At 36.0% G+C, this 14,062-nt stretch overlaps 1 protein-coding gene across 1 annotated transcript; it reads right to left on the reverse strand.

Moving 5' to 3' along the window:
• Positions 1-745: 745 nt before the first annotated feature.
• LOC109185645 (disease resistance protein RML1A-like) lies at positions 746-6,639 on the reverse strand. Its single transcript, XM_019335611.1, has 5 exons — positions 6,440-6,639; positions 5,086-5,610; positions 3,728-4,826; positions 3,186-3,635; positions 746-2,445 (listed from the first exon to the last, which is right to left on the reverse strand). The coding sequence occupies exons 2-5, from the start codon at positions 5,574-5,576 to the stop codon at positions 1,114-1,116; spliced, it is 3,372 nt and encodes a 1,123-aa protein (XP_019191156.1). The 5' UTR covers positions 5,577-5,610; positions 6,440-6,639; the 3' UTR covers positions 746-1,113.
• Positions 6,640-14,062: the final 7,423 nt, after the last annotated feature.

Raw genomic sequence — 14,062 nt, forward strand, 5'->3', positions numbered from 1 at the left:
CTTTTGGAGAAGAGGAGAAAGAATAATTGGGCAGTAGGGTTTATGTTATTTTGTGTTGTTTTTTATAATTTGTAGCCTTATTAAGTTTAGTTTATATGTTGTTTGGGCTATGAGTCATAGGATTAATCGCATATTTTGGTATGAGTTGAGTCAGTGCAGCTTGTTCAATGTGAATCAGTCCGGGGTGCTGCAGTGATGGGCAGCACGGATGCCAGTTTGTGTTGAAGAAGAATTGGGAGGTCGATGGTTGAAGAAGAATTGGTTCGGGATGAACCAATTCGTGTTCACCAGGAAAACAGGAAAACACTGCTGCTGGGCAGCGCTAATAATGGTTTGTGGTGCGAGAGGCAGGAGCACTGTGGTGTTAGGCAGTATTGATAACGGTGTGGGCTGTGAGTGGCAGGTGCACTGTGGTGTTTGGCCTGATTTTGGCTTCGTGGAAACAAGTTGAGCTGTGGACTGATTTGACACATCGTGGTTTGAAGATTGTTCAAGTGGTTCGAGACATGGGTGTTGATCTCGAAGGTTATGACTCAAGATGTGAAGTCCTATGTTAGAAGTAAATAAAGTAAGGATATGAAGGGCTAAGGCATATGAAAAGTCAAAGGGATGTGAAGGGCCATGGATAGTAAAGTAAGATGTGAAGGGTCTTCTACAGTGTGTTTAGCATGTATATATATGACCGTGTGTGTAGTTGAAGGAGAAGTAAGAGAAATATATAGAGAGTTTTATTTCTTAACTGGGGTGTTAAACTAACTTTCAATACAAAAGCCAGTTGCATTCATTACATCCAAACATCCTCAAGAACCAAACGAGTATAACTCAGGGACTAAATATGTCATTTTTCCTATTATTAAAAAAAATAATAAAAAATTTGGAAGCTCTTCCGTAGCTCCGCCATTGATCATTACATTGAATTTCGATCCGGCCCCATGAGATAAAACCTTATTTAGTAAGGAATGCAGTGACAAGAGAATTGTTTTTACAACTAGTTCCAAAAGTGACAGTGTGTGATAGATGTATGTAGAGTTGCATTCAACTTATACAAGCTAGACATTTTTCTCCATTCTCAGTTCAGAAACTTGTGCAACCTGGTTTAAAATAGTTGAGAATTCAGGATTTCAGGGAGAGGAGATACACATCTGGGTTCATCTCAAACACAGACAAATCCCCATCAACTGCATGGTGAAGATGAGAGGAGTAATATTTTTGTATCCATTTCTCTTCACTCTCAGTGTATGACACTTCAACTCCAAATTCCCTTACCACACACTTCACACTAAGTGAAACAATAACTTCATCCCCTCTTTCCATCTGATTCCCAAACTTCCAGTGGCTTAACCATACCACTGTGTTTCTTGGTCCCGTGACTGCAGAAAAAACTGGACTGTAAATCCATTTAATCCCCTTGCTTTTATTGCTCACTGTAATATAAACACTTTCACCACACAATTCTTCCGAGCATTGTTCGTAAACAACGCATATATTTAATCCGTGCATCTCCACACTACAGCTTGATGGTATGGAGAAAGATATTGGTGGGCCTATGCTTTTGTTGTTGAACTTTCTTGGGACTTTGCTTCCAGGGAGAAACATGCTGAATATCCCAAACTCGTAAAGTCCCTGAACGGGAGGGGCTTTAGTTGTTGTAGATGTAAGACTGTTGTGCAGTTCCACCCCAACTGCTGATCCTTCGGCTTCAGGTTTTATATCGCATAGGCTCCATATGTTGAACATTTCATCCATTTCTTGAATATGTTTTAGCATAAAGATTCCTTCAACCTCGACAAGGTTCCTGCAGTCCTCCAATTTCAGGTCGAGTGACTTTAAGAAGTTCGGAAGATTTGCTATTCTTTCAAGTGATCTGCAGCTGTTTGCATCCAAAATCCTTAACCGCGATGGAAGCTTGGGTATCAATTGAAGCCTTGTGCAGCTGGATAACATAAGGCACAGCAACATAGTTAGACTTCGGATGCTCTCCGGAAGTTTAGACATTGGATTTTTACTCAGATTTAGATATTGTAGGGAGGAAAGAACACTGAGATCATTAGGAATAGTTTTCTCGGTCAGATTGCAGTCTGAAAGATCCAATACTCTTAAGTTGTGTTGCAAGAGTTCCAATATGGCACTGCCTGACTTCCAGAAGTATGTTACTCGAAAGGAATCTGTCCACTTCGCGAACCCCAGCTCTGAACATCTGGAGAGTTTAAGAACCTCGAGAGATTTTAATTCTCCAAGTCTTTTTGGAAGCTTTCTGAGGCTTCTACATCCGTTTAGATTTAAAACAGAAAGTTTGTGTAGGCCTCCAATGGAGTCATGGACTTTAACCAAACTTGTACAATCTTCAAGAATCAATTTTTCAAGACTTGGAAGTCCAGAAAAGTCAGGGGTCTTCAGAAGAAAATGTGAATGACTGACATCAAGAACCTTCAATGATCTGAGACACTGTAAGAGAAAAGAGAGACTTAAAAAGAGGAAAAATATGAAATTAGTCTCTGAAAAACATCAGTTTGGTAAGTGGCTGTTAGCTGATTGACTTAATCAGATGGTATAACTAGTTGATAACATTAGCTGATTGTAGAAAGGTGTTTGGTAAATTAGCTATTAGCTAATAGCTGTTTGGTATAACTTCTTTTCTCAAAAAGCTAATTGAAAAAGTTACTTTGAGTAGCTTTTTGAATTTTAGCATTTTGGAGTTACAAAAAGCTAATTAACCAAACACTTATAAGCCCTGTTTAGTAAAATAGTTAGCCTATAGGTCAATTTTGACTTAATTGACCATTATTAGTTGTTTGACTTGGTTTAAAAATCAATATAAGTATTTGGTTAATTAGGTTTTTGTACTCCAAAATGCTAAAATTCAAAAAGCTACTAAAAGCAACTTTTTCAATTAGCTTTTTGAAAAAAAAAATTATACCAAATAACTATCAGCTAACAGCTAATCTACCGAACACCTTTCTACAATCAGCTAATGTTATCAAGTAGTTATACCCTCTAATTAACTCAATCAGCTAACAGCTATTAGCTAAGAGCCATTTACCAAACGGGACCATATTTATTTTTTAACCAAGTCAAACAGCTAATAGTGGTCAAATAAGTCAAAATTGGCCTATAGGCTAACTATTTACCAAACAGGGCCACTTGATAGTCAAAAGATGGTTGATAAGGTGGAATAATCAGCAAACCTTAGTTCCTTCCCATATTTGTTGCATGCTGCTATTCTGCATTTCAAGGACAACAAGGTTATCAAGAGGTATACTATTAGGCATGGAATTTAACTGAAATCCATGCCAGCACAACCACCTTAACTTCTTCGGGAATCCATCATAGACTCCAGAAAGCCGCACATTATAGAGCTCAAGCAATCTTAAATCATGCATCCTCGAAAGGGCTCTGGTCGTCAGGTCTCCTTCATTTCCTCTTATTGTTGCTGTCGCCAATGCAGATTTTACAGGAATCCAGGAGCAAAATCCAAGACAGTGTCTCTTTGGTAAATTACCCCCAAAAGCCAAAGTTGATGATGGATCACTTACATCATTGCAATGAGGTCTTTTAGAACTAATTCCAAGTTTGTCTGCGTTATAGTCCTTTAATTCATCCAACTTAAGAACAAGACCTTCAACAAATTCTGTTCCCTGATAAGAAATAAGAGGCAATAAGTAAACGAACAGTCAAAACCATAAGGAAAAATAGGAACGACTGGGAGTCTGGGATTACTCAATCATACAGTTTCTTCTCTCAGTACATTTAGGGAATCGTTGTGTTCCCAAATTCTGCTGCGGTTCCCAGCATTGGCGATGGATTCTCTGCAGACAATGTCTTTTCCCGTTTCTCGTAGCAACTGATGCATGATTAGCTTGTTCTCAGGAGTAATCGCCACAAGACATCTCTCGATGAGATTCTGGATTCCAGCAGTAGTGTAGTAATCACATCCATCGAGAATTTGGACCGTATAATCTTTGTCCTTCCCAGCAAAGAAGCAAGCAATATCAAGGAATAAATTCCTTTCATGATCATCTGGAAGAGTTTCATAACTCATTTCAAGGATTCTATGGATGTGGCAGTTAGATAGCCTTTCCAATTCCTCTAATTTACTCTCCCAGAAATCTACACTTCCACCAGATAGAGAAGTTCCTAGAACTTGGAGCGCTAAGGGGAGTCCTCGGCAGTATTGAACTAGTCGTTTTGACTGTTCTGTGTAACCTTTGACAGGATATTCTTGACGAAAAGCGTGCCAGCAGAATAGCTTAAGCGACTCATGGGTGTCCAATCCCTTCACTTTATACATTGAATTTGTCCCATCACGATTTAGCAAGTTTTCATTTCTACTTGTCACAATAACTTTGCTTCCCGAAGCAAACCAATCACTTCCACCAAGTACTGCATTTAGTTCGTCTATTTGATCCACATCATCAAGAACAATAAGAAATCTTTTGTAACGTAAAGCTTCTTGGATTATTGAAACTCCTTCATCAACATTACGTAATTCTACTGTATCTTCTTCAAGAATATTCAAAAGATGTCTCTGTAAATGAACCAAGCCATTTCTATTGTTCGTAATCTCACTGATATTTTCCAGAAAGTTGCTATATTCGAATCTTTCACAGTGTAGTTTGAATAGAGCTCGGGCCATTGTGGTTTTACCAATTCCCGCCTCTCCACATATCATCATAGTGTGAGAATTCGAAGATCTGTCTTCTAACCAAAGACTAATTTCCTTTACACGAGGATACATTCCAACTGGATGAGGGGCAACATTTAGAATAGAACGGCTTAACTTATGCCAGATTTCCTCAACAATGTCTTGAATAAATTTCAATTCATCCCTGGTAAAAAGAAATGCAAACCACAAAAGACAAGTAAAAAACAAAAAACAAAAAGATTTATATTGTTTGAGAAATAAGGGTCAAATAGGCCATCGAACTGCACACAATAATGCAATTAGGCCACTGAACCTAAAAAACCTTCAATTGGATCCCTAAAATAATTGTAGCTTTTTTAGATTCAGTGGCCTAATTACATTATTGTGTGCAGTTCGATGGCCTATTTGACCCTTATTCCTATTTTTTGATGACATAAATTTACCTATCCTCTAGGACCATCCCTGCTAAGTCTGCAGCCTCTTTGAGAGATGCTCTCCACTTCTTTACCCTTGCAATGCACTCCATTTTTTGACCCATCTCTGTCACACACCGCTCTTCATATTTAAGAAATGCATCTGCATAGCATCCTGTTTGTTTCCTCACATGGGATGGATCCACATTGTAGAACACAGGAAGAATCATATGACCCGCATTTTTTTTCCGCTCAAGAATGTTCACAAGTTCATCGAGGCACCTTCTTGAATATGCATAGTCTATTGAGAAAACGATTATAGAAACTCTTGAGTCTTTTACTGCCTTTCTCCATTCTTGTCCACAGATCTTTCCCTTCTCTAGTTGATTGTGCTTCTTAAATGTTTGAAATCCTGAACGTGTTAATTCTCTATGTAATAGATCAATAAATTCCAAACAGGTGTCTGTGCCCCGATAACTCAAATACACATGACAAGTATAGTGGGATGATACTGCAACCATTGATCAGAACTCCAAGGTGGCAAAGTGCTTTGACCTGCAAAAGTTTCATATTACAAAATTACAAATAGAAAACCACCCAAAAAGAAAAATAAGAAGAAAAGAAAAGAGTTAATACCCAATTTAGTCATCAACTATAGTGGTTTTTCTCGATTTAGTCCTAAACAAATTTTTGTGCTTAATTAGGTCATCGACTTTGATGGTTTTTACTCAATTGAGTCCTCTGTTAAGATAGCTTGGTAATTTCACATCTTTTAATACCCAATTTAGTCCTCGACTATAGTTTTTACTCAAGTTAGTCTTCGACTATAGTAGCTTTAACAATTTAGTCCTCGATTGTAATGCTTTTTCTCGATTTAGTCATTGATTCTAACTGCCCATAGGGCTGTTAACAAACCGAACATAAACGAACGGAAGTTGTTCGTGTTCGTTTGTTAAGAATTTTGGAGTGTTCGTGTTCGTTTGTTAAGGTTTTTGAAAATCATGTTGTTGTTCGTTTGTTATTAATATCTAAAGCTCAGTTAAACACCAAGTCACCAATTCACATTTTCATATATTCCCTCTTCTTGGCAACAGTTTAGAATTCAAGACATTTTGGCGTCTAATATATGTTTCTCAAAAAGGAGACAGGAGCCTGTTGATTAAAGAAACTAAATAAACAATTTGAAATTAAAGAAGCCTGAAAATTATATACCTAAAAAAACTGGAGGAAAATGACTAGAATTCTCTAACTACAGCCAGCATTCAAATCAGCAAACTTTATCAGAGATTGAGAACAGAAACCTAACCAGAAATCATAGTAAAAGGATAATCTATAGTCAAAACATGATCAATAAACACTGTAAGTAACATGAAAGCATACATACCTTGATAAAGATTGGCCGGATTTTGTAAGATGAAGAAAATAGTTGTAGCTGAGATACGTGAGTTATTATAATAAAAATAAAATAATAAAAGCGATTGCAAATTTGAAAGAAAGTGAGAGGAAGGACAAGAGGATACAACGGAAAAGCTTCGGTCGTTGACGCGTCAGTCAACGCAGTTTCCAGATCATCTAGGTGTTTGTAAATTGCCTGCACGATAAAGGGATTATAAGGGATCCAAATTAAATTATAAGAAGAAAAGGAAAATCCTGTTTTGGGCTTTGGCTTTACTTAAGGGGTAATTGGATGGCAAAAATACTGAAATGAGAAGGAAAGAAAAGGCAATGACAAAAATCAATAGTTATGCTGTGCAACCGAATGCACCATGCGCATGGTGCATATGATCCAAAACGATGTTGTTTTGACTAAAAATGCGCGTCTCACTTAAAAAAAAAAAAATTCAGGTTCGATTCTCGATAATAGCATTATTGTAGATATATAGTTATGAATTTCTGGATATATAGTTATGATTTTATGGATATTTAATTCATTCATTGTGGATATTTAGTTCATTCATTGTAGATATTTACTTCATTCATTCACTGTGGGTATATAGTTATGAATTTATGGATATATTCATATATAGTTATGAATTTCTGGATATATAGTTATGAATTTATGGATATTTAGTTCATTCATTGTGGATATTTAGTTTAATCATTGTGGATATTTAGTTCATTCATTATAGATTTTTACTTCATTCATTCACTATGGATATATAGTTGTGGATTTTTACTTCATTTATTCACTGTGGATATATAGTTATGAATTTGTGGATATATAGTTATGAATTTATGCATATATAGTTATGAATTTATGGATATATAAAAATGCTATTGCCGGGAATCGAACCTGATTTCTTTTTTAAGTGGGACGCGCGCTTTTTTTTTTTAACTAAAACGACGTCGTTTTGGACCGAATGCACCATGCGCATGGTGCATTCGGTTGCACAGCATAATTTGCGGACAAAAATATGGAAGTTTTAAAAAATGTATAATTTAAGGAAAAATTTATTTGAGACAATATGTTTCTTATTAGAAACGCTATTTCAAATGAGTTTGAGAAAAAATTTGGAAAGTGTTTTTTTTTTTTTTTAAATATATGTCAAATGAAAGTGGTACTTGCGGCTCTCAAGTGTATAGGATATGAATATGAAATGCAAGTTGTAATGGTGTTTTTATATAGAAAGTTGAAACTGATTATCTTCTTCACCTTTCAATATCTATTTCTTCTTTCAGTAATAGGATTGTATAATTTTTTGAATATGATGATGAAATTCAAATGGTGATTTCGGGACCCATTTCTGCGGGGTGCTGATTTTTCCAGACGGATGGTGTTTCTGCTTTGTTCTCCGGCGTCTCCGCCACAATGCTCCACCAGTCGTTGTATTCAACCACCAGGATGAGCTGTATGACGTGTTTAAGCAAAAATGGTCCAACCCCGAAACAGGATACTCGTCTCTCGACCGGAAATTAGTTGCAAGATTGTTCTATTGTACACTTGTGTTCATCTTCATATCATATACCCTTGAGAGCGTGTGTGTTTGGCGTATATTTAAAAAAAAAAAAAATCAATTTTTTTCTCAAACTCATTGGAGAGATGTTTCTAACATATTAATCCAAACTTAAAAATCATATTACCAGTGAGATGAAATGATACATATTTTTAATTAAGGAATGATGTTTTTAATTGAAAGGGTAATCAATTCACATAGTTATATTTTAAAAAGTTGTTAAGCAAACATGATTTTGATTCTCATTCTTAGTGTGTACACCTATGAACCAAACACACCCTTGGAGTTAACTATAGGAATGATCATTCTACTATTGATTTTTATTAATTTTTATTATCTTCAACTTGTTATAACAGATAGATATCTTTGTATAAGAAAGACTGATGAATGAGAAGATCCTGAGTTTTTCCCTCTCTATTCTCTGTATAATTCTTCTTCTTGTTTATTGCAATTTCTATGATTTTCTAACACGTTATCAGTACTTTGCTCTACATACTTGGAGAAGAAGATGCCATCGGCGGCCGGAATCTGAACGATACGCCATGATCACACTGATATTCTGGCGATTGATGAATAGGCGACTCAACAGGTCTTGGAGTCTTTACGTCGCGCAGGTTATAATTACATACTGACACCGACGATGGTTTCTTGCTTTGCGAATGTCGACCACAAACTATTGATCGAACGCAACTGGAGACTTCTCGCAATATTCCCAGTTTGCGTCGACGGCGGTTTTCATGACGATCGCGACTTCCGATCTTCGATCGGATGCAAGGGATGGAGTCGATGTCTCTCTGAGATTGAGTGTTGATGGTCAGATGGATGACCGGGCGCCTGTGGTTCACAAGGTGGAGGTGCGCAACCAGCGAACAGAGAAACAAACAACAGAGATGATCTTCGAGAGGCAGGGGCTTCGCACTCAGATAGGTCGAACCCAGTTCGACTAACCTCTACTACAACCCTAGCTCCGGTTCGGTGGGGTTCCGTCACAATCTGTGGAGGCTGTTGGTGGCAGATGTTTGTGCATGTGCCTGCGTGACGCCGATCATCGAAGGGTTTTGGAAGAACTTAAGAGATCGATCAGATCATACATACAACAATGCCTCAGAAGTTATTTTCTCAACCTTGAATCTCTTCAGTTAGGGTTGATCCAATGTTGTTAGTTGTTGAAGTATGGAGCCTGAAGATGATCTGGTTGAGATCGAGGAGGCGAAAAAAAAAAAAAAAAAAAAAACACCTTCTGACGATCAATGAGCAAAACCAGTAGCATACATGAGATAAGTATTAGCATATTTTTTTTATATGCATACATGTCTATTGAATTTATGAAAGCTTTTTATATGCATATCTACTGTCGTACCCCTAAAGCAGCGTACTCGTCTATTCTTTATATGCAGTAGATATGTAGTCATAGATTCAGTGCATTATTAAATCCACGAAGCGAACCGCGATTCTAGGAAGCAATTGCGGAGTGAGACGACGAGGCGGCTTTGTTTTCTCCCATGTGAAAGCGCCGGGAGTGAACGGCGTCCTCGCCGATTTCGGATTCACGTTTTGCCATTGAGACTTAAAATTAAATGGCAATCCATTGTTGATACTGGAATCAAATGCTCGTGCAGCTCTGGCTTCATCAGTATCAATTCTCAACAAGTTCTAAGAAGAACTGATGAAATATAGCCAATCTGATTCGTGAGTTACCAAACAACATAACAAAGACACATTGACTGGTATTCATTCTTTCAAATAATTTTGAATATATGCTAAATTTGCATCTGATGAAACTGTCAATTATATGATATATGTCATGAATATTAAGATGTATCTCACACTTTATACATGAAGCTATAGGCTGTTTTTCAAATATAGCTTTGCCCGGAAGGCAAATCCTTAGTACTAATTATACAATAATTGCACTATGATAATTTATATAATCCGAGTTCAAAAGTCTATTTATTGTGTTGGTACTCGGTTATGCTGATTATTTGTCATGAGTCTAGATCATTGAAGATCTCAAATCTTTGCATTTAGACAAAATAATAGTGTCAAATTTTTAATATAGTGTTGCCCAGAAGGTAAATCAAGAGCACTAATTTTATCAGACACCCGTTATCTTGCCTCAAGGCCTCGATTATAGATATTTGATCTAAAATGATCTATAGACCCTAAGTGAATCCCTGAAGGATATTTGGTGAATGCGGGTCTCATTGTCCATAGTTGTATTGTACTCCAGTAGTAGTACATGAAAAAATTATGCTAAGTGTTCTGTCATTGGGCTATTTTCAATAAGGTCTGGAAGACCCTGAATGTGGATTGATCTTTAAAGTGACTAATGACTCATGAATGAAGTTTGCAACTTCTATTTCTAATGCTATATGCTACTCTCTGAAAGTCAAAATTGACTCACATCATGCTGGTTTGCCTGAAGCAAACAAATTGTAATTGTTTTTTTTACACATAATAATCACTGCCTGAAAATTCTGACCGGCGCAGTTTGAAAATTAAATTCGTGAAAAATACTTGTTGAACTCCTTTTGGCATGAAATTTTTTTTCTGGAGAACCTAGACTCGTGATATTTGATGTCTCTAAAAATATTTTGTTAAAAATATGTTTTTGTTATTCCAGAAAAAAATTGTAAAGTTTTGGCAGTGTGCTGCCAATTATTTTTCTGCGTGGAGCAATGTTGTGAAAAATTTCAGAAAAAATACTTCCACACCTTGGATTGACATGAAAATTTTTATGTACGTTCTAGACTTACTGAACTACATATCTGCCAAATTTTGTGTCAAAATGTGTTACCGTTTTCCCCCAGAAAATTCTGCAATCCAAGTCAAAATTCTGAAAAGTTTCTGCCGTTTTCAGCTTGTATATCTTGCTATTTTGTGATGTTTTCATGTTGATATGAAATTATGAAATAAAATGAGAGCTTGCTTGGAAAAGTGCTATTTTTGAATCCCCGAAATAGGAATGAATGGGCCCGGGAGCGAACATGTGCTCATTATTCTTCGGTGAACGGTACTTCTCTCATTTTTCTAATTTATGAATTAAGAAACAATATCTCTTGTCATGTCATGCCTTGTGTGTACCAAACATGATACTCTTTATTTAATGGATGTGCATGACTCAATTGAGAGTTTGGTGTCCAAGACATAAGGGACAATTATATCACATGCTATTGCATGCTTCTCTTTAATTGACAACTTTTAGCATATAATCTCTTGATTAGGCTCATATAAGAGCTTTTGTTATTTCTTGTTGGCAATTAATTATTTGCTATAGGCCATAGCTATTGAGATTCATCACCCAACTTATAAGTGTGGCAATATCATGAATTCTCAATATGGTTAGGTTGCACCTGTCGTTACTAAACCTTAGCTTGCATGTGATAATAGTTAAAGGTTATGACTTGTTTACAATGCTAGTTTCTGCTATAGAAACTCTTTGACATGAGATTTGGGCATATGATATTTAAATTTATAGCCCTCATTGTTTTGTATATTTATTTGCCCAGAAGGTAGATTAAGGATTTTAATTCTCTAAGTCATCCTTTTAGGATGAATCTTGACAATGAATTCTTGACAAAAAATGGTCAACCTATCCCATCAATCCCCGAAGGATTGCTTGACGTTACTATGAGTCAAGTCTTTTTTTACTAAGTCTAACTCACTGCATATCACAAATCAATCCCTCAAGGATTGCTATACCCCCTTTTTCACCTAGTACGTGGTTTCAGAAGTAACATTTCCCTATCTACGTTATTTTATTTGCGCAGTCTATTTTATATCACCACCACAACGTACCTCTAAAAACGCTATCAAAGAAACCTCCGTCTATTGATTAAATACAGAAAGCCCATGATAGGGGGTCAATACATATAATTGGGTACGTTGACTGCTTTCCTAATGAAGATTGTTTCTCGGCATTAGGGGGAGATAATATATTACCCCGTAGCTTTTTGGAATGCCAAGAAATTTCATAAGAATAAAAACATCTTCATTATTTAAATCCATGTACTAGTTAGATTGAACTGGAAGTTCAGAAGATAATCTATTTGCGATTTTAGCAAATAATCTGCCAAATACATCTATTGATCATAATGATCATAAAAGAAGTGACTAGGTCCTATATCCTTGGACCAAACATATCTATCGATACTCCTTGACACTAGAAGTGTAGGAGATCTATCGGTGAAAGAGATATGGATCATAATACTAGATCTAGTAAAGAAATATTGTCACTCTTGAAATAAATTTGAACAATTATGTCCTGCTGACATTTGTCCAGATGACGAAAAAAACCCTAGTAAAATTTATTGGTGCACCAAACAAACACAATACTAGGGATGCGGAACGACCAGATCAAAATATCTTTGGGAAATGTCTACAATCTGGTTGTTTTAGAAATTGCCATTACTTTTACAAATATGGGAGTTTTACAAAAAGGTTATAGTTGTCGACAACACAATTGCCATTACAAATTGCTCGTTATATAATCTGGATCCAGAGTTAGGCACCAGAAGTGCCATGACTATTTAATATATAAAGGAGCAATTAAGGCATAGCTTGACTCGCTAAAATGAATAAATTCTCTTTATAACAATACACCATTTGAGCGTTAACCCTGAAGGTTATAAATGGGTGTGTGCATGAAAGAGAAATAAGAATAATGAGGTGATAAAGCGAGTTTGTAGCCTATGGGTTCACGTAGAGACCCTTAATTGATTTTAATCAAATATACTCTCCCACGGTAAATGGCATTAAGGTCCGCTACATAATACAATTGGCAGAATACTAAATTTAGATATGCAGTTAAATTTATTTTGAGAAATCCCTGATGGATTTATAATTCCCGAAATGAGAATTTATGTGTCATTATTTACTCTTTAAAGGGTTGCGAATGGAGTTAATATCCTCATTGAAGGAATAATATGTACCATTGTGTGCTCGATAAAGGGTTGATAATGAACTTATTTATTATTTATTATCTCAGTCAAGATTGATGGTGTAAACATCAATGAAATATATAAAGAGCTTGATAGTGTCAGTTCATGTTTAAAGACTGAGACTTTTTGAAATAAAAAGCTTGTGAAAGCTATAAGTATTATCTCGACTTGAAGATCGAGTTTTTCTTTGAAGATTATATATATATATATATATATATATATATATATATATATATATATATATATATATATATATATATATACACCAGTCAGCCTACATCTAAAAATGCTTTTTCACATGTCTATATGCATATAAGTGTCATATTTTTATCAAACTAAAGGTTGCCTAATAATCTCTTGAAGCAGATAAGGAACCTTTTTGGACTCGAAGTCCCTTACTTCATTATCGTTGGAGCACCATTATAGAACCAGAAGTTCCATAATCGCAACATATTTGCGATGAAATTGCTAGCAAAATCTAGTGCTCCCCCTACAAATGAAGTACTTGAATAATGATTAACATATCATCCGGTATCTTCGAGATACAAAGACATGACATTTATGTAAGAAACCATGATACGGTTTTAATAGGCTACTTGGGTACTGGCTGTTTTGTTTGATCCCGGCAATGCCAAGTCCAAACTGGTTATACAATGAATTTCTCTAAATGTTCAAAATGAGGACAATAACACTTGTGTTGCACAAATGTTATATGAGCTCTAGAAGAGCCATAAGATTATTGTACACTACTCTAGTGACAATCCAGAAGATTTGTCCAATCCATCTCTTCAGATTTTGAAATAAATGTAGAACTTGAAGATTGTTATCTTCAGGGGGAGACGGGAAGTACATTTACTTGAATCAATCCGGAAGATTGAACGTAAAATCCTGAAGATTGAGTCATAAAAGACTAACAGTTGCGCACTATTTGCAACACATCGGGAAGTACATTTACTTGAATCAATCCGGAAGATTGAACGTAAAATCCTGAAGATTAAGTCATAAAAGACTAACAGTTGCGGACTATTTGCAACACAACGGGAAGTACATTTACTTGAATCAATCCGGAAGATTGAACGTAAGATCCTGAAGATTAAGTCGTAAAAGACTAAC

The sequence above is a fragment of the Ipomoea nil genome, unplaced genomic scaffold, assembly GCF_001879475.1.
Source record: "Ipomoea nil cultivar Tokyo-kokei standard unplaced genomic scaffold, Asagao_1.1 scaffold1334, whole genome shotgun sequence".
NCBI lineage: Eukaryota > Viridiplantae > Streptophyta > Magnoliopsida > Solanales > Convolvulaceae > Ipomoea > Ipomoea nil.